The 19,156-nt window shown below is 48.3% G+C and overlaps 1 protein-coding gene across 1 annotated transcript in view; it reads right to left on the reverse strand.

Moving 5' to 3' along the window:
• Nucleotides 1-5,864: 5,864 nt before the first annotated feature.
• LOC119388201 (AP2-associated protein kinase 1) overlaps nt 5,865-19,156 on the reverse strand; it is a 30,089-nt gene continuing 16,797 nt past the window's right edge. The window contains exon 2 of the mRNA XM_037655863.2: nt 5,865-9,529. Within this exon, the coding sequence (XP_037511791.1) occupies nt 7,099-9,529 (2,431 nt within the window). The 3' untranslated portion in view covers nt 5,865-7,098. The remainder of the gene's footprint in view (nt 9,530-19,156) is intronic.

A 19,156-nucleotide genomic window follows, 5' to 3' on the forward strand; every position in this document is an offset into this window, starting at 1 on the left:
AAATGCACTTAGCTTCGATAATACTGATGTATGTGCTCTAACTTGAGGGCTGACGTTACGTCGCACCATAAGTTACCCTTTAAACGCCAGTGTTGTCGACGTGCCTGGTACGCCCACGATGTGCACACAGCTACACTTACAAACACACGTCGATCCACCTCGTAACGGTTTGCTCAAAGCCATAAAATACAGCACAGAAGTACTCGCTGACTGCTTCACGTGAAACCGATTCCCACAACGCGTGGGATCTGCCAAATGTTTTTGTTCGTGCATTACTCGTGAGCGATTGCTCGTAATTGCGCGCGGGCAGTCAAACAATCGCGCAATTGTTCAGACGATCCTAATTTCGTGTACTCAACGCATATCGGCCGCATTTCGCTGCCTCGTTCTGTGCAGCAAGTATCCAGTGTACAATTACTGCGTGGTGCATGTCCCATGACCTTTCGTGACAGCATTCAGAACGTGCAGTATGTGTTTCTTAATGGGGCGAGCGAGGACACTTTGAATACGTAACGACATGTCAGCCGCGTGTCACGAATATCCATATTATTACGTAACGAGTTAAATGGCTGCAGGTATTCATTACGAACGCGCTACTGGTGAACCGCGTGGCCTCGATCGTCCAGTTTTCTTTTGTTTTCTTTTTCCTAACAGCGAACGCGACCACGAATTCGATTCCCTGATTGCGGCCTTGCAGCTCGCGCAGACGGGGACCGAATGGCCAAATGACCGGTTTGTTGAGCCGAGTGTTGCGTAAATATGCAGTGCCATCATAGTGCGGTCTGTAATGATGAACAGTGCTCGATGGTCGGGCCCTGCATGCCAATTGGGCCTCGTTCCGATTCCGAGTTGTCTTCCCTGTCGTCACGACGTGCGCCCGCTGGGTGACGGATGGGCCGCCCCTGCGTGGAGCGAACGTTGCGTCCCTCCCACTGCGTTGGTGCCGTCGTGAGCCGCTCCGACGTCCGGAGAAGATGTGATGGCTAGACGACGCTGCCTCACTGGAATGCCCGGACAGGAACCAGATCGCGTGCGTTTATTTCGCTGCAGCAGAACAACGTCCCCGGAAGCAGCACGAACCGCTGACGTAATGTACAGTTATTCGATTACATGGGCGATGAAGTGGAAATTGGACTATAAAGCGAGCAAAGTACTGGAGTGCTATGCAGGATGGCCCAAGTTTGGCGAAACTGGGAATCTCTCCGAGCTCTGGCGACACCCACTTTTGAACTAACTATGAAAAGGTCAAAACCCGGGCAGTCTCGAGCTCGCGCCTCGCGGGAGGGCTCGCTATGTAGCTGCAGCTCCCGCCTGGAGTGGCCTCATTTTGAAGAGCGCGAAATTAAAAAAAAGGGAGAAAAACATAGTACCACTCGCGCACATTAATTTAGATGACCCAGAAGTTTAAGATTAATCAGGAGTCCCGCATTTCTCTTCCCGACGACGGCGGCCGCATTTCGAGCGGGGCTGAATACAAGTACATATGTGAACTTAAGTTCACGTTAAAGGGTCTCATAAGGGGTAAAAAAAAATTCGGAGTTTCTCAGTACGGCGTGTCTCACAGTCAAATCATTGTTTTGGCGAGTAAAACCCCGTGATTTCTAACTTTTTGACTCTGGAAGGAAGTGCCAAAGGCTTCGGCGTTTCTTGTTGCCACTGGCTTTCTTCTTTTTGTTTTCTTTGCAGTTATAATTATCATCATCAGTCATTTTGTATGTCATTCTCTCTTCAATGAAAACTTCACTATGTATATAGTAATAACAGTTGTTTTTGTCGTATTTATAAATTCCGTCCTTTCCTGCTGTTTCTGTAAGATGGACTTCTTGAATGCAGGGCTGCAGGTTCGATTTCCGTTTCAAATAGGGGGCGAGGGCCACCACTCGAACAGCTGGCGCCATTGTCGGCGTGACGTGCTTTGGGTAATCACGTGGTCACAGCGGCTACGTAGTCTGCTTCGGGAGCGCCGAAGCGAGCTGAAAACGAAATTTTACTAACGTGCACCTGCGCTGTAATTCTGATTAAGAGAGGAAGTTTTCCCGCTTGGGGCGGGCGTTTCGCAGCGCTTGAAAGCACTACTATAGACTATGTTACGTAAGGAATATGGGCGCCGCCATCATGGGCTGTTAAACGAATGTTTTCTTATTTTTGCATCCCCTGACGCGAACTGATGAAGTCAGAAAACGCCGAATGCACCAACCCAACAGGTTTCATGTGTATACGCCCACCGTAACAGATAAAACACGGCAAGGTTAACAGCCCAGCATGGCGGCACCGAAACCTGTCCGTAAGATAGTCTATATGTAGTCGCTGCCTTCGAAGGCGTCTCATATGGTGGGCCACTGCTCGGTGCCGCAGTGCAGAACGTACGCAACGGAGCTCGGTGTCATTTTTCACACGTGTACGCAGGGCACGCGGCGTTATCCTACGTGTACGCGGCATTATCTTACATAGCGCGCAAGCGAGGCGCTTCCGATAGACGGCGACTCCGTAACTCCTCGCCCCTGATACAGCAGCGCCCATATTCTTACTTATAGGGCTAAAGACAATGGAGCTCACTCTTCCTTGCTAATAAGCGGCGTATAGTAGATTAAAGTTTCTGCGTTTTGATAAATGAATAAGGTTCTGAACAATTGGTTGCATTTATTCTTGAAAACCAATATTTTCACCGGGTTTATATATAATACTTCCAGTTCACGACGCGCTGATGTGTACGGTTTTACGTTGTATTATGTGCCGGCCTACACCACATTTCTGCAATTGCCGACTTTTTTGTACGCGAGCGACAGACAGCCCGGTCTCTTCATTGATGAGTTGACGTTATAACGACTTCCGTGTTGCCGCTTATCATCCGACGAGAAAGGAGCACAGTGAGCCCTAAAGACGCTGACGTGAATTGACAGGCGTCGTCTGCAGGTCAACGTGTCGGCAGCCACGGCGCAAACTAAGCGGAGAGCGCACATCCCGCCCACTCAGTTTTGCTCTTCAGTCAACGCCTCCTTGTTAACAACAGTGGCCTGGAACGACGCTCAGCGAATCAAGATAAGTATGAAGAAATACTTGACTGCCCAACTGCTTTCGAGTTTGCACTGCTATGCCGTGCTTCAGAATCACTCAGTCGGGAGTTCATTTTCTTTTTTTCTTTATCTTTTTGATCAAACGAATAGACTATATTGCTGAAATCGCCAACAAAATTCACACGTCTCAGAGCTTTCATTTATAGTGTTCAGGCCACTGACGTGGTTTCTGCGCCTCTCACTGCTTGTTGAGGGCGCAGTACGAGAAGCTTATCGCGTCACGTTTTCGTCGTTGCTTTCTTACTCGCAATTTCAACTTCGTCGAAAACACCTGCACAAGGCCTCTAAAATCCTTGCATTTCTTTTCTTTACTCGTATACAACATTGCATTACGTTTAATTTCGTTTGGAGTTTGGTAATCTTCACCCCCCCCCTCCCCCTCCATTCCAGCCGGCATTTGTGTCGTAATTTTTGTACGGCCAACGCGTGCGTCGTTTCGCTTCTCGCTGCCGCCATCTTCTATCTTCTCCCCGTGCCACGTGTGAACAGGCGCACGTTTTTTGCATATTCAACGAGTAGCGCCTCGCTTTTTGAAGAGAATCCGTGGCGCACGCGTTCAACTGACCGACTTGCGGCCACCATCTTCTGAGCCAGCCTGACTTCATTAGCATCGGACGAGCTGCAGCCTGAACCAGACTCGAAGGTATACGCGCATTCTGCTGATTATATTTCGGCTCGAGCGGCGCTCCACTTCTCGGCGTGTTTGCCTCGCTGGCTAGCCTCCGCTCTGTTTCTCATCTTCTCGCAGGCGTCCGGTCTCGCCAGCTCGGAAGTGGCGGCGGCCTTCTCCCGACCGGCCCGCTAATCGGCCTTCGAGTCCGCGCGCACTCCCAATTCCGGAGCGAGGCGTATTTATTAACCAACCTCTACGCGCGGCCGCGCGCTGCTCGAGGCTGGCTCGCGCGTACGGTCTGCCGCACCGATCTCGAGAAGGCAAACGTAGCCGCGCTGCGACGCGGAATAAACGGAGCCTTGGTGCGAGTGCTTACACGCACGCAACCGTGTGCGCTGAACCTTGGGCGGTATCGTTGGTGAAGCAATGGATGGTCGTCTAGATTCCAGCCACCGCGCTCTGCCTCGGCATGTAATGACCGCCGAACAGTGAGCACCTTGGGGCCGGACGATGCATTGTCTGCTGCAGCCGCGACGTAGAAAGGGTGCGCTCGAATGTGACCGCAAACGATGTTTTTGGAGCACGCTGAACGTGTCATTTTTCCATCAGTTATCCGTACTCGGCTTGAAACGCATGTTTCAACTGCGATAGTCGGTATACGGGGTCCTTCGAGCTTAAAGAATGGAGGCACATACGGCTGCGCCGCAAGTTTTCTTCGTTCTCCGATTCCGTGCTCCGAAAACATTTGCGATGACAGTTACACGCAAGTGCCACCAAATAATCGGCCATGCTGACCCTTATTTTTGGCAATCTTGTTTCGCGACATGCTATCTTTCTTTTCAAAGGGCTATCTTTCTTTTTCGGTCGTAAAACCACCAGTGAGTCAGCGACGGACGTGTCTCGTACAGCTCCTCACGGTGCACGTATTTTCTTTATATATTATTGCACTAAGACGAGGCACTTTTAGGCAAAGTGCGCACCCCGTGTACCGTCAAAAAGAAAAACGTAAACAACTTGTTCGACCTTGCACAAGGTCGACGTCAGTGCGAGGCGCTTTGCTCTCCGAGAGCGACCCACCTTTGCCTGTGCAGATTTGCTTTGTTTTCGCATCTTTCCTTCTCTCACCTTGCTTACCCCTTTGCCTGTCCTGCTGCACATGTTTTCTCTGGCGACTGCCGACCCGAAGGTCGCGGGATCGAATCCCGGCCGTGGTGGCCGAATTTTCGGTGGAGGCGAAAATGCTTGAGGCCCGTGTACTTAGATTTCGGTGCACGTTAAAGAACCTTAGGTGGTTGAAATTTGCAGAGCCCTCCACTACGGCGTCCCTCATGACCATGTCATGGTTTTGGGACGTTAAACCCCAACAATTATTATTGTTTTCCCTGGCTAAACTGCGTGTAGTTTCGCTCCTTCTCTTTCCCAGTAACTTCGAGCAGAAGCCAATGAATAAACAAGGAAGTTGGAAGTGGGCGGGTGTGGACAGGCATAGGCGAGAGGGATGTCGTGTTTCACTAATAGCTCGGCGCTAGTAGAAAATGCCGGGCATTTTCAAAGCGCAACGTCGGCGCAAGTCACATGCCGATTTCTGAAAAGGCGGCAGAAATTATTATTCAGTGCTAAGTATATGGCCAGCAAATGACGAGGAAGCGGCAGCTGTGTCTGCTGGCTAGTAATCCCCTACTTCTTGCACAACGAACCGTATAGAACAGGCTGTTCTGTGTGTACACTGTGGTGTAAATATATGCCGTAATGGAGGCTGCGGAGTATTTCGAAGACTTTAGAGAAGGCCGTCGTGATATTCACGCATTGCTTTGCCCTTAACTCTTATGCATTAGAAAAAACTTGAGAATGCTTTTTAACCTTCCTTTGCCTCCGAAGGGTCAGTACTGTTCGCCTTGACCCTGCCACTGGGCCTTTCGACTTTATTTTTTTTTTAACTCGGTGTTTCGTTTCCAAACAATGCATATTTACGCAGCACTCTAGGGCCTCTGGTATATTCGGCGGTTCAGGAGCGCCCCTGACAAACTTTGGTGGAAATGCGACTATCAAGCCTAGCGTAGCTGCCCCTTTGTTTTCTCTTTTTTTTTTTTTTCAGAGAACACTCGCGGTGAGTAGCGTTCTGATATCCCCTAGCAGGAGAACAGATTGTAAGAACGACATAAAAAGCACAAAAGCCGTAAGCAAAATAACACTTTATGAAATCCTCTTGCGAAAAAAAAAAAATAACATACAACAACCAAAGCACTCGTACAGTCATACGTAGAATGTTGGCCGCTTTCTTCCGTTGACGTCAGCGCATACGTTTGACGCGACGCGATTTTTCGCTGGTAGAAACCAGTAAAGCTTCTACCAGAAACCGGCGGCGTCGTCACCGTTGCAGTGAAACCGTCGTCACGGGTACCTAATGAAAGTGTGTCTCAACATGGCACTGAAACGAACGGACAACGCTTTAAATTGTCGTTTGTAGGCCACTGCGCTGAGAGCCACTTGCATCACATGCATCGCGGCCAATGTGACATACGTGCAGAGCAGCGCACAGTATGCAGTAATATTTACAGGGTACAGTGCACTTTCGAGTGCTCCGCAGCTTAGTACCTTACCTTGCCGCTTTTGAAACATTTTTGAAACATTGCACATTACTCCGAGAAACTTTAGGATGAGAATAGATTCGGGCAGCGCGACGGTGAGAAACATTAAAGCGGGGCCTTCTAAATTGCCTCTCTCTGTCTCGAATATTTTTAGGTTGAAAAGGAATGTTCACTTTCGTGCTATTTGAAAGCTGTATTTTTTTAAATGTAATCAGTAGCATCTCCTTTTCGCTGCCATCATTTTCCGGTGGTGCAAGTCGTGATACATACGTTCTGAAGCGACGTCCTTAGTAAGTCCATCTTACTGAGAGGGTTCAGGAAACTTGCGTAATATTTTTGTTACTTCCCCGTGACGAACACCCTCGGCAGTTAACAGTTCAGTGCTTTTCGTTTATGCAACAAATTGTTGGCCTTCCTTGTGCCTCCACGTACTCTTTTTACGTTTGTGTTTGACCTCCTCCATGGACTTATTCCGACGTACTCCACCGATTGCTCCTCTGATAACGGGAAGTCAGGATCTAGTTTTACGGATGGACTGGGACGAAAAGACAGAAGTATTACTTTCACGCATTGCCCGATCAGTGATCGCGATTCGTAGCACTGACAGGTGCTGCTGAACTGCGGCCTTGTGAAAGGGGCGACGTTAGAAGAAAAAAAAAAGTAGTACAACACTAGCTTGCTGGCGACTTGGTGTGAGCTCATCGACCGCGTTCTGTGTAATCGCAGCATCGCACCATTGACACGGCCACTGCGCGTGAATGGAGGAGAGAGTCTCACGACATGTGTTCTCGTGATCTCACGTGCGCATTCCACGGTTCACCACTCATCGTCCCAAGGTTGGTCGCGGCCGGCCTCCGAAGAGCGGGGGTCGGGGTCTGGACCCGAAGCGATTCCGGCCGTGTGCCGGCTTGCTCTCCGGAGTGACGGCGGGCGCCTCCGTGGCGTGGCTGTCTTCCGACGTGGCCTCCGACTCGGACGCAGCTGCCGCCGCTTCTTCGTGCTTGGAGGCCGTCTCTGTCGATGCCGCCGAAGCCTCTTCCTTGTTCTCCGGCGTGGTCACTGGCGAAGACTCCTCGTTCTCTTCTGGCTTCTCTTCCTCGTCGACCTTTTTGTGACCAGGGCGGTGGCGGGTGAACGGCGCGCGGGGCCTGGGACCGCGGTTGGTGCGTCCGAACAGGGCTCCCGAGCTGGGCCGAGCTCCCGGCCTTTTCGGTGCTGCCGTTGTTGAAGACGCCGCCGTGCTAGATCCCCTCGTCCTCGCAGACTTTCCACCGAAGCGGCTGCTACCGCCGAAGCGCTTCTTACCGTTGCTTGCAGAGGCAGCGGTGGTCGTCGTTGGCTCTGCGTCCGCTGGCGGCGACGTGCCCTCCTCTTCCTCGGGCTCTTCCTCCTTCTGGTGCCTCGAGTGGAGCGGCGAAGGTCGCCGGCCGAACTGGAGCCTGCTAGACGGTGATCGTGGAGTCGGGCGGTTGCGCCGAAGTCCTCCCAGCAGTCTTCGCGTGGATGATGTAGCTGGCGTCGTCGTCGTGGAGGAGGTGCTGTGAGACTTGCGAGCACCGGACCCTCTAATGTGCGGACCTCCTCCGAACCGCCTCCTGTTGCCGAAAGGCCTCTTCGTCTTCTCAGTCGTGGTCGTTGGTTCTTCAGTGGTGGTTGTCGTTGGGGCCAGCGTTGTTGGTGCCTCCGTTGTCGTGGTGGTCGTTGTCGGAGTAGTAGTCTCGGCAGACGTAGTCAAGAGGTCGGCTCCTTTCCTGCCACTGATCTCGTTAGCTACGTGAGTGTCCGTTGGCGGTGACACCGTAGACACAGACGAACCCTGGGGTGTGACAAGTCCACGCACGTCAGGTGCAGGACCAAGTGGAACTCCGGGATCCGGGACTAACTTCGCTCCTGTGAATTCTAAGCTCGGTGGGCCCGCAAGTGGCGGACGCTTGGCCTCAAACGGTTGACTTGGAAGCAAGGCGCGCGTTCCTTCGGAGACAGACACTGATACCGAGACTTGGGTGACAGTCTGGGGAGCGGACGTGACACCTTGCTCGAGAGGAAAAGCAGGAGGCGGCGCTGGTTGCTGTCCTGACGGAGGGCTCGTCGTAACTGTCTTGGGTTCAAACCTATTCTGCGGGTTAGGCGAAGCCAGCCTTTGACTGGAACCCTTACCCTTCAGCTTGGAGCCATCGGTCTTGTCGAAACCTTCCAGGCTGGGAACGTCGTCAAAATTGAGAGACAGATTGTTCTTCTTGTTGTCATCATCGTAGTAGTAGTAGTAGTAGACCACGTACTCATCTTTGTCCTTGTCTTTGCCTTTGGCAGCCTTGTCTTTGGCCTCAGCCTGCTTGCTCGATTCGATTTCGGAGGCCGGCGACTTCTGGATTACCTGAGCTGGTGGCTGAATAGAACCGACGATCTTACCTTGTCTCAGGGCATCCTCGGATGACGAAGATGATGACACTGAGAACGAGTGTCTCGGAAACGACTGAAACGCCGGAGGTGGCTGCGGTGTGGTCGATGGCGTAACGGCCGCTTGTTGCGGGAACGCGAAGGCTACGTTGGGCTGCTGATTTCCGTCGGAAAAGCTAAACTGCTGGCGCTGCTGAGGAACCTGTTGCTGATGCTGCTGAGGAAACTGCTGTTGTTGCTGCTGCGGATTGATAAAATGCTGCTGCGGCTGCTGCTGCTGCTGCTGCTGCTGGCGATGCTGTTGTTGATTGTTGAACACCTGTTGCTGCTGAAACGGTTGCTGCGACTGTTGAATTGATAGTTGCGGCTGAGGCTGCGGGTTCTGCTGCTGGAACTGCCTAAACTGCTGTTGCTGCTGTTGCTGCTGCTGTTGCTGGTATTGCTGCTGCTGAAGCAAAAGCTGTTGCGGGGACGGCTGCTGCTGCTGCTGCTGGCGGTTGAACTGGAATTGCAGCTGCTGCTGAGGCTGCGGCTGCTGCGGTTGTTGCTGCGGTTGTTGCTGCGGTGGCTGCTGCTGGAATTGATGCTGGGGTTGATTGCGCACCGAGAACTGAGGCGGCGGCGGCGGCGACTGCTGCGCGGGTTGGGCGAAGTCGTTCGCGAACCGGATCGGGCTGTTGGGTGGCTGGGGCCCCGCAGGAGGGTTCGCGTTAGGCGGCAGCGCCCGCACGAACACGCTGTAGTTGGGGTCGTGCGAAGGGTCTTGCGGTGGCCTTGACTGGCGTTGCACACGTGCCAGGTCTTCAGCCATGCCTGGCGCCGACAGCAGCGCGGCAGCCATCGCCACCAGGGCCCACCTGCGCAGAGATTGAAACACGCTGTAGAGGACGACTCCGGCAATTCACACCGCTTTCTTATTAGTTCAAAGCTATAGCTTTTACGGTTCACTTACTTTAAAAGCATATTTATGCCGTTGTCATGATTAACGAAGCTGGTCTGCCAACTGTGTGTCACAAACGTGATGCGCATGCAGATTTTTTGTCAAGACTGGTACCTGTCAAACCTATATGCATAGATACAACTGTGCGAGTTGGAAAAGTAGCTGCGATGGGGTGCTGTTTTCTGTTAGCCGTACCGTCGAATAAAATATTTTACTCGGCATCTCAGCGCACCTTGAAGGTACCACTTAAGTTTTGTTTATACTGGAGTCTGGGCACCTTTTCGTTACATCATTTTCAGAAAAAACTCGATGGCATCTAGCACCATTGCCAGTTTCGAAATTTCGTAGTTATGGTAGACAAAAAACGTATACGTGCTTTGTATCATCGCATGACCACATCTTGAAAATCCTGGCTGTAATAAGTTAAAGGACGCGGAGTCGATTTCCAGCCACGAGGGAAGCAGTTTGATGGAGGCGGAATGCAAAGTAAGAAAGACTATCCGTAATCATATCGCGAATTTCCCATGTTAAACCCCAGAACGCAAATCACGTGTCTCTACTATGGTATGCTGTTCACTTCAACGGTGCAACACCCTTCCTCTGTTACTTGCGAAGCCCCATAGTTCGCATCAATTTCTGACAATACACCGTTGCGCTGACAAGAAAACAGTGAGGTGTATAAGTTTATAAAAATATGAGCAAAAAAAAAAAAAAAACACAGGCTTATTTCCTGTGCATACTTTAAGGGCAACATTACGCAAGATTACGTTTTTTTTTACGCCTGTCGGCACGTAAATATACTTTGTATAGAGAATAGTTGAAAAGTGCTAGACTAAAATGCGTAGACTGCCTTTGGAGAATGCATTTACTACTCGGAGTCCATAAAAATGAATCCATGAGTAATCTGTAGACTATATATATAGATAAATGTGAGAGGCTTTATGTAGGCTACCTACAAGTTCTATTCTATGATAACCTAAATCATAGAATTCGCACATTTCTTACGAGCAGATGAAAAAATATTGCTTATGAATAATTTTTGTAGGTAGTTGTAATGACTGCTATGCACGTAGCATGTGTATGTGCTCAACATTACTGTGGATCTCTGTGAATAGCAGCGATGTTGTGCGTATCGTGATCACATAAAACGGCATGTTACGTGCGCTTTCACAGGATGATAAATTCCAATGATTTCATCGAAGCGTTTCCGCGGCTTATATGAAGAAAATCGACCACCCGTTTTATTCTCGCACGAGGGTCCCTTCGAATGCGATGTTTTACACTCACAAAAAATACGATGGGGAGACATCGGCGAAGCAGGATAAACATTGGCGGTATAATTGATTCAACACTGCAGACAAGCATGGGTGAAAATGCTGCGCGCAACTGTATATCGAGAGCCTCGGAGAATCCAGCAACCGCACGATTGCATATAGCGTTTAGCTTGCGCGATCTTGTTTACATGGCCGTTGCAACGCGAACAATCCAAGAGCACGTAGGTGGGCTGGTACACTTGATTGGGCAACCTTGCGCGACCGTCGTGCCTGAAGCACATGCAAACATTTCCCGCATCGAACTGTTTCGTTTGCGCCACCCTCAAACGTTTGTGAAAAAGAAGGCAAACAATGACTGAACGGAAGTTCACCTTCGCCTAAGGCTGCGCAGTTCAGTGTATGTATACATTCACGCATGATGACCTCCTTGGAACTGCGCTCAGACGAAGCCACGCAACGGGCAAACCGCTATTGTTTCATCATGGAGATTTTGCAGGAACGATTATTGCAAAATAATGCCACGAGCCAAAGATTTTCTGGCGTTTCTTTCTTTTCCCCCCGAGATCCGTGCAATTGCGTTTAACTTCCGAGCAATGACGGTGGTCTGCCATTACCGAAACATTACTGCCTACGTCTATATATGCTGATGCAAGCTGTAAGCCATTCTCGGTTCTCCATTCTTTTTTGTGGCTTTATTCGACGGCTCTGAACCGAGTTTGCGTGCTGTGACAGAACAAAACACGCTGCTGGAGAGGCAGCTGAATGTTTCTGCGCACGTGACTGCAATGTTTCTCGGGGCGATGTTCGTACGTGTAGATGTGTTGTAGTTGCCGTGTGACGGTCATTTTTCAACAAAACTGCCCCCGCAATCAGACTAAAGTGTCTGGCGCCGCGCTGGTCGGTGTTCTTAATGACCGCCCGAGGAGCCTGCAGACTGACCGCAGCTCTATAGTACTTTTCAAACACGAGCGGAATATTATACCGTCTTCTTTCATTTCGAGATATCTGAGCACGCTTCGTAATACATTCTGTTTATACCATAGTGTGCATGTCCGACGGTTCTGCTGGGCTCCTCAAGCTGAACGATGTTTCTTTGCCTGCAACCGTAAACTTATACTTGCGCAGCCTATGACACGGATAAGTTCCACTGGGTGCTGCGGCTCAAATAGGAAATTATTTCGACCGAAAAAGGAGTGGCAGTGAGCGCAGTTTTGTTCTGCGCAATAAAGCAAGGAATAAGGACCGAAAACTCACGCAAATAATGTGAACTGACAGGTATACCGCTGAAGTGCACAGACATCTTCGTGTAATAGCGCATCATGTCCCACGGCATGCCACCCCTCAAGGCCTTCGTGCACGCGATTGTCACTGCTTCAACGTCGCTACGGAAAAAGATTAGCGCAAGTGACGGGTGGCAAGAGCGGTAAAATTGCGACACGCGGCGCTGTTGTTCCCGAGCACGCCGACAGCGAGAGTATATATACCGAACACATTCCATTCTCCAAAGCAGGGGTTCCCAGCATAAAGCGGCCCATCTTGCTGTTGGCCCACCCGAAAGCCCAGATCTTGAATAAACGCTTGCGCATTCCTTATGGGCAGGCTCTGCTATGCACATGATTTATTCTTTTTTTTTTCTTTTCGCTGAAGTTGCGAGCAACCGTATCTGTATCGCAGTTGCCCCGAAAAAGCTGTTTGTTGTACTGTACCCGCAGTGTGCGAACGCCTGATTTGGTAGTCGGATTTCGTCATTACTTGTGAATTGTATAATTCACCAATATAAACGCCGCATTGCATTGCAGTTCGGATCTTTGCGGTGCATATACATAAAAACTAAATAAGAGAAGACGTTGCATGAGGTAAACGTAACCATACGAGTAAGTGTACTACATGTCGCATTTCCTCCTATATAGGCCTCGTTTCACGTAGGTCCGAGCGTGTGCGATAGATCTGCATATTTTTTCTCTTCGAAGATCCAACGAGTGCTCGGCGGAGTCACGCATAGTAGATCCTATCATGATATTTCGATATCGCGTGTTCCACGAGCGTTTTTACGCATTCATTTCGCACTGCGTCTCTTGCGTGAAAAAAATATGGCACACATAGGCGGTGTCGCAATAGGTCATTCCTGTGTTTTTTATGTTTTTTTTTATTCGCTAAAAGCGGACTCATAAAATACACATAACGAAGCATTAAAATTACTGCGATAAATAAGTCAGCTGAGCCGGATCAGTCGCCAAAGCGATCTGCTGGCTTAACGGGGATTTCGGGGGAAGAAAAAAAATCGGCAGATCCCACGGCTTGTGGGAATCGGTTTCATGCGAAGCAGTCAGCGATTAGTTCTGTGCTGAATTTTTTGGCTTTGAGTCAAGCGTTACGAGGTGGATCGACGTGTTTTTGTAAGTGCAGTAGTTGTGTGCACATCGTGGGCTTACCAGGAACATCGACTACACTGGCGTTTAAAGGGTAACTTATGGTATGACGTGTCATCAGCACTCACGTTTGAGCACAGAAGTCAGTATTGTCGAAGCGAAGTGCACTTCACAGTGTGATGATGTCAATATCATACGTAACTTTCGTTAGCGTATTCCTCCGGGGTCGAGCAACGCTTTAATATAGCTTGCTGAATCATAGCAATACAAATGCAATGTTTATTAAACTGCTATAAAAGTGGAGCCAACACTGGAACCGCAATTGAAGTTAACCTCACATGACGCCTGTATCGTCGGAGTACATATGTAGTGCTTATTGCTTTGTTATAAAATTCGATAGCCAGTACTACAACCACAATTGACGTTGCAGCCACATTACGCCTACATAGGGTATTTTTCCAAAACAGTTTCTAGACCTTGCGTTGCTCGGTGGTAGAATGCCTGACTGCCGCGCATAATGCTTGGGTTCGATTCTTGCTGGGATCCTTTTTTTTATTCTTTGCATTCGTCGGGTCAATGCTGCCGATGTCGGTTTTTCTTAACGCTCTCGCATTTAAATACCAATGTATGTTCTCACGGTTCCTGGGTAGATATAAACTGTCAATCACCTGTGGCGCATATACGTATATGGCGGCCCGTGGTAAACGGGTATGTGTCACACGTGTCTGGAGTCAAGGGTTCGACGACGTACGCGACAGGATTTTCACGTTATTCATGTCATGACAAGACAGTCATATTCGCCAAACCCTCTTACCCTCCCATACCAACTTTGGGCGACACCAAGTTAAGGAGGCGATCACGAGAGCACCCAGACGTAGGCGGCTACATAGATAGATAGATAGATAGATAGATAGATAGATAGATAGATAGATAGATAGATAGATAGATAGATAGATAGATAGATAGATAGATAGATAGATAGATAGATAGATAGATAGATAGATAGATAGATAGATAGATAGATAGATAGATAGATAGATAGATAGATAGATAGATAGATATAGATAGATAGATAGATAGATAGATAGATAGATAGATAGATAGATAGATAGATAGATAGATAGATAGATAGATAGATAGATAGATAGATAGATAGATAGATAGATAGATAGATAGATAGATAGACGGATGGATGGATGGATGGATGGATGGATGGATGGAAAGGCTGAAAGTGCCTTGGGTTCGCTAAGAAATGCTTCGCATTTAAAACTAATGCTTTGAGGTTATTTGTACTTACTGTACGTTTTTTTTTCCTCACTTTATCGACTACACCGGATCTAAGTTCAGTCTCCCAAGACAAGCGTTACCCGATATGCCAAGTAAGGTGCACGAACTATGCTCAGCTGCTTGAAGTCATCTGCCGGTGCCTCAACTCATCTCCACTCGTTTGCCTATAATATTTCCTGCAAACGCAAAACATGCCAAGATACGGTGATTCTTTGTTGTCTCTCCTGCCTGCTTCTTAGCTTAACTTTCCTGTATTTTTTCTTCTTCTTCGTTAATTGCGCCAATCTCACTTCCCTCTGGCAACCACAAGATCATGAAAAGGACGAGATGGCTGAAAATAAAATAAATATTCAAGAAGCATAAAGGGTGACGCCTCAATGGGCAGCTGGCCGGGTCCGTTAGCGTTCACCGGGCGTCGCTCGCGTAATCGCGATTTGGCACCAACAGCCTGCTTCTAGCCTGTCTATCGTCAATTAAGGAGCGTACGCTGTCATACTCGCCTCGCCCTTCGTTAAGGAAGCTGGATGCTTCCAAGAATTCACGCGCAGAGAAGCGGATCTCGCTTCCCAAGGTTAGCTGAACATAACGGTTCTTTATCGCCTCCCCTCGTGGCACCGGATTGTAAACATGTTACCGTGGACGCCCATTCACTTTTTGATTTTCTAGTATGGTCATACGCGCAGCCAATGATGCATATGCCAAGGTCTTCCGTCTTCTTTCTGCGTTACTATATATGACGACCACGAATCCCGTTATTGCAGGCGCGTCCGGGCACAGATGGTGTCATTAACTTTTCTGGCAGCACTTTCGAGTCCAAAATGTCGATGACGACGCGGAAGATTCGTCACAGAGTGTGTGTTCTTCTTCTTCTTCCTTTTTTTTTTTTAATCGGCATCGATGCGTAATGAAACTCGACAACAGATGGCACAACATCTACGATAAGGTCATCTCAAATTAAAAGGACTCTTCGTTTATCTACTGTCAAGGCATTATTATTATTTCTTTTTTTGTCTTTACCAGCTTGATGGCCACGATGACGGCCTTGAAGACGCATGGCTCGCTAAGGAAACTCAAACCTGTACGTGCTTGCAGCCAGACCGCAGCGTTATGGGTAAAGATAGACTAACGGAGTTTTCTTTTAAAGCATTCAAGCAGTCGCAAGCCGCTACATCCTACTGCTACTTCTATCACAGTAAACCAACTTACACCATTACGGTGGTGTTGCCGTGTCTATAACTAACATCCTTACATCCTAGGAAACGGGTGTTTTCACGTATCAAAACATCCATATATATATAGGTTGTTGCCACTGGCCTAACACCCTTATCATGGGGTGTTTCCAGTTGTCTAAACACCGTTATCACTGAAAAAAACGTGAAAAATAAAATCTACCAGTCAGGGAACATGCAATTACAGATACCATCAGCGCGCACGCGTGAAACAGTACACACAACAGCGTATTGTAAATACCTGACCATCTGGTACACTGACCATCTTACACTGACTACACTGACTATCTGTTACACTGACCATCTGGTACACATAGCCATAGTACCTTAAGCCGCCGTTCAATGCCGGTGGAGATATTCCTGTTCCGCGTAAATGAACATTAAACATTAAGAGAATAGGCGTAAATTTATGGTATGCTTGTACATAGCCCTAAGAGAGAAATATCTTTTAATCTAAACTCGCCGAAGAACCAACGACTTTTTTAACAACGAGTCCCAGTTGTCATCTGGCACGCTGTGGTATGGGCCATGGTTGTTTCGATAACCCATAACACCCTTAACTCCTAAAGGGCGTTTTAGTTAGAACATCACCCCTTAAAGGCTATTTGGGGAAGGAAAACACCCGTATACACCCGTATACACCCTAACTTTTGCAAATTTTGGTTAGGCGAAAGCGTGTTATGCTTGCCTGAAACCGCCTTAAGGGTGCAAAGTGACTTACAGTGGTACTAATAATAATAATATTCGGGGTCTTACGCGCCAAAAGCACGATATGATTACGGGGCACACCGTAGTGGAGGGCTCCGCACATTTCGACCACCTGGTATTCTTTAACATCTCACAGTGCACGGGCCTCTAGCATTTCGCCTACATCGAAATGCGAGCGCCGCGGCCATGGATCGAACCCGCGACATTCGGGTCAGCAGCCGAGCACCGTAACCAACTCCACCAGCCTGGCGGACTCCCTGAATACAAACGTGGTGTTTCTTCACCGAAAAACTCAGAAAGTCATTGTTCGCACTGCATTCCCAAATACAGGGGGTATCGTGCTAAGATCACACGCTTACGAACAAGAGTTCTGCCTGGAGACAGCTTCAACTTCTACAATGCGCTGCGCTTTCTCACAGGATGTCCTTATTCTATCCCCGCTATGTTTGCCGCTTGGCTGCACTTTGCTAATTCTTGAAGAGCACGTTTATCAATGAATCACAGCTATTCAGACTAAGTTCGAGCCGTTCCAGGTCTTGTTATTCAATTCGGCTGCGATTTGCTCCGTATTTATAATTTATATTGGTGTATACCTTAGTCAGCTTCTTTTTATGTTTTGCATTTCTGACATATAGTGAAGGCAAGAAATAACGCGTCTGGAATGAAAAGTCGTTGTGCGCGAAGTATCAGCGAATGAGAGCGAGATGCAGTTCTGTCATTAGTTCCATATATATATATATATATATATATATATATATATATATATATATATATATATATATATATATATATGTGTGTGTGTGTGTGTGTGTGTGTGTGTGTGTGTGTGTGTGTGTGTGTGTGTGTGTGTGTGTGTGTGTGCGTGCGTGCGTGCGTGCGTGCGTGCGTGCGTGCGTGCGTGCTGCGCTGTTAGCTGTTTCAATCTTTGTGTGTCCTTAAGAGGAGAACAATATGATGCTACGCAGTGAATCGCAATGGAGCAAGGAAATTTACTTGCTTGCTGAAACAGTACGTGCTGCCCGCGCCCTTTGTTCCATTAATAATGAATTCCCCTTACAAGTTTGCCAAGTGCGCCAATGTTCGCGAGAAATTCTCTCGCATTGTCTGCATTACAGTACTGCAGTGCGGAAATAGTTTCTTTTCCTTTTTTCAAGTTCGTTATTCGCCCCGAGATCGAGCGGAGTCGCCACCTGGCGGCTTGGCTGAAGCGCGCCTAGTGTGGATAGCTCCCTGCGTCGTCTGCTAGCCGCGGCGTGTTTGCATAGGCACGTACGTCAAGCACGTCTTCAAAGGGCAGCTTGTCTGTTGTGTTAGCGCACCCTTAAATGCTCGTACGTGTATCTACCACGATGTACAAAAGCATTTGGCCTTTCTAGGCTGTATATATGCATTGTAAAAAGATCAGTGAGTGCAGTTGTTGAGAGTGCTCTGTGTGGTCGTCGTACCCTGCCTTCGCCAGGATCATTTTAGTGTGGGTGCTGCTTTGTGGGCCAAGCACATCGTAAAGTGCAGTTGGTGTCGTCCTGTGCATGAGGAGCATTGGCTATCGTGTGAATGCAGTGCTTTAGCGACTCAGTGGTAAACAACAACAAAGCTCTAAGCCATGCACTTGAGTGTGACACTTGTTGCTTGGCGTATAATTGTGTGACTGTCTTTTATCAGTTACGTGAGGAGCTTTAGTTGTGCTTAAGATGTGCTTTTAGTGTACGGTCCTGGTCACTACAGAGTGATATTTTTCACAAGTGAAGTCTGACTCTTCGGTACTTAAGTAATCCCCTAAAAAGAACAAAAAAATGGAATGACACCGAAGTGATAAAACTGAGTTGCCGGGCGCTGTTTTAACTTGGGGCGATATCTGTGCTAAAACACTGGTGTACTTTCATTAAGGTTCGCGTTACAGAACGCAGATGGTCAAAAATTAATCCATATATACGGCGTGCCTTACAGTCAAATCGTTGTAATTTCACGCAAAACCTTATCTTTGTTGTTTTTACGTTACCTTGAGCTTTTGTGCGGCCTCTATATATTGATGAAGGCAGTGAGCATCATTGGCTTGAAAAGGAAAAAAAAATGACTCACTTTTGTCCGAAAAATTAACCACTCCTTTGTTGCATCATTGTCATGCAGGTAATGAATCGAAGAAAGCTCTGTGCTGAACTGTTTCCTTTTTACACTGTTACTGGAATAAAATCAAGCGCTTACGTATGAAAGATCTTCATAGTGCTAAAGCGCTGTCAGCCACGTAGCTTTTGTGACTAAATTCCTTATCAACTGTCCCACATATCATGGAGAGCTGAATAAGAAGAAAAAAAAAAACGCGGGTGCGTATTCGTGCACACAGTGCACCGAGTGCTATTCAGTAGCCAGGTAGGCAAGAAGTAAATACGTAATTAGTTCAGTCGCGCAACAGCACTGCGTATACTAGGCGGGACACCAGCTAAACGCGTTCAAATAGAACAGCAAAAAAAAAAAACGCCAGGCCTGCGCTGAAACCGCAGCACAGTCACAGCGAAAGCTGGAAGAGCAGCGTTTCTAGAGCCCGTTAAGCTCTCTTGGGGCTACAAAACAAGTACACTAGAAAGGTACCCACTACGCCATAAATCACAATTTTTGTGAAGTTGGGAAGCACCTACTAAGCCATTATTCGTCATTCTGCGGAGAAGCGAGGCACCAGCTA

Source organism: Rhipicephalus sanguineus, chromosome 3 (assembly GCF_013339695.2).
Source record: "Rhipicephalus sanguineus isolate Rsan-2018 chromosome 3, BIME_Rsan_1.4, whole genome shotgun sequence".
In the NCBI taxonomy this organism is placed as follows: Eukaryota; Metazoa; Arthropoda; class Arachnida; order Ixodida; family Ixodidae; genus Rhipicephalus; species Rhipicephalus sanguineus.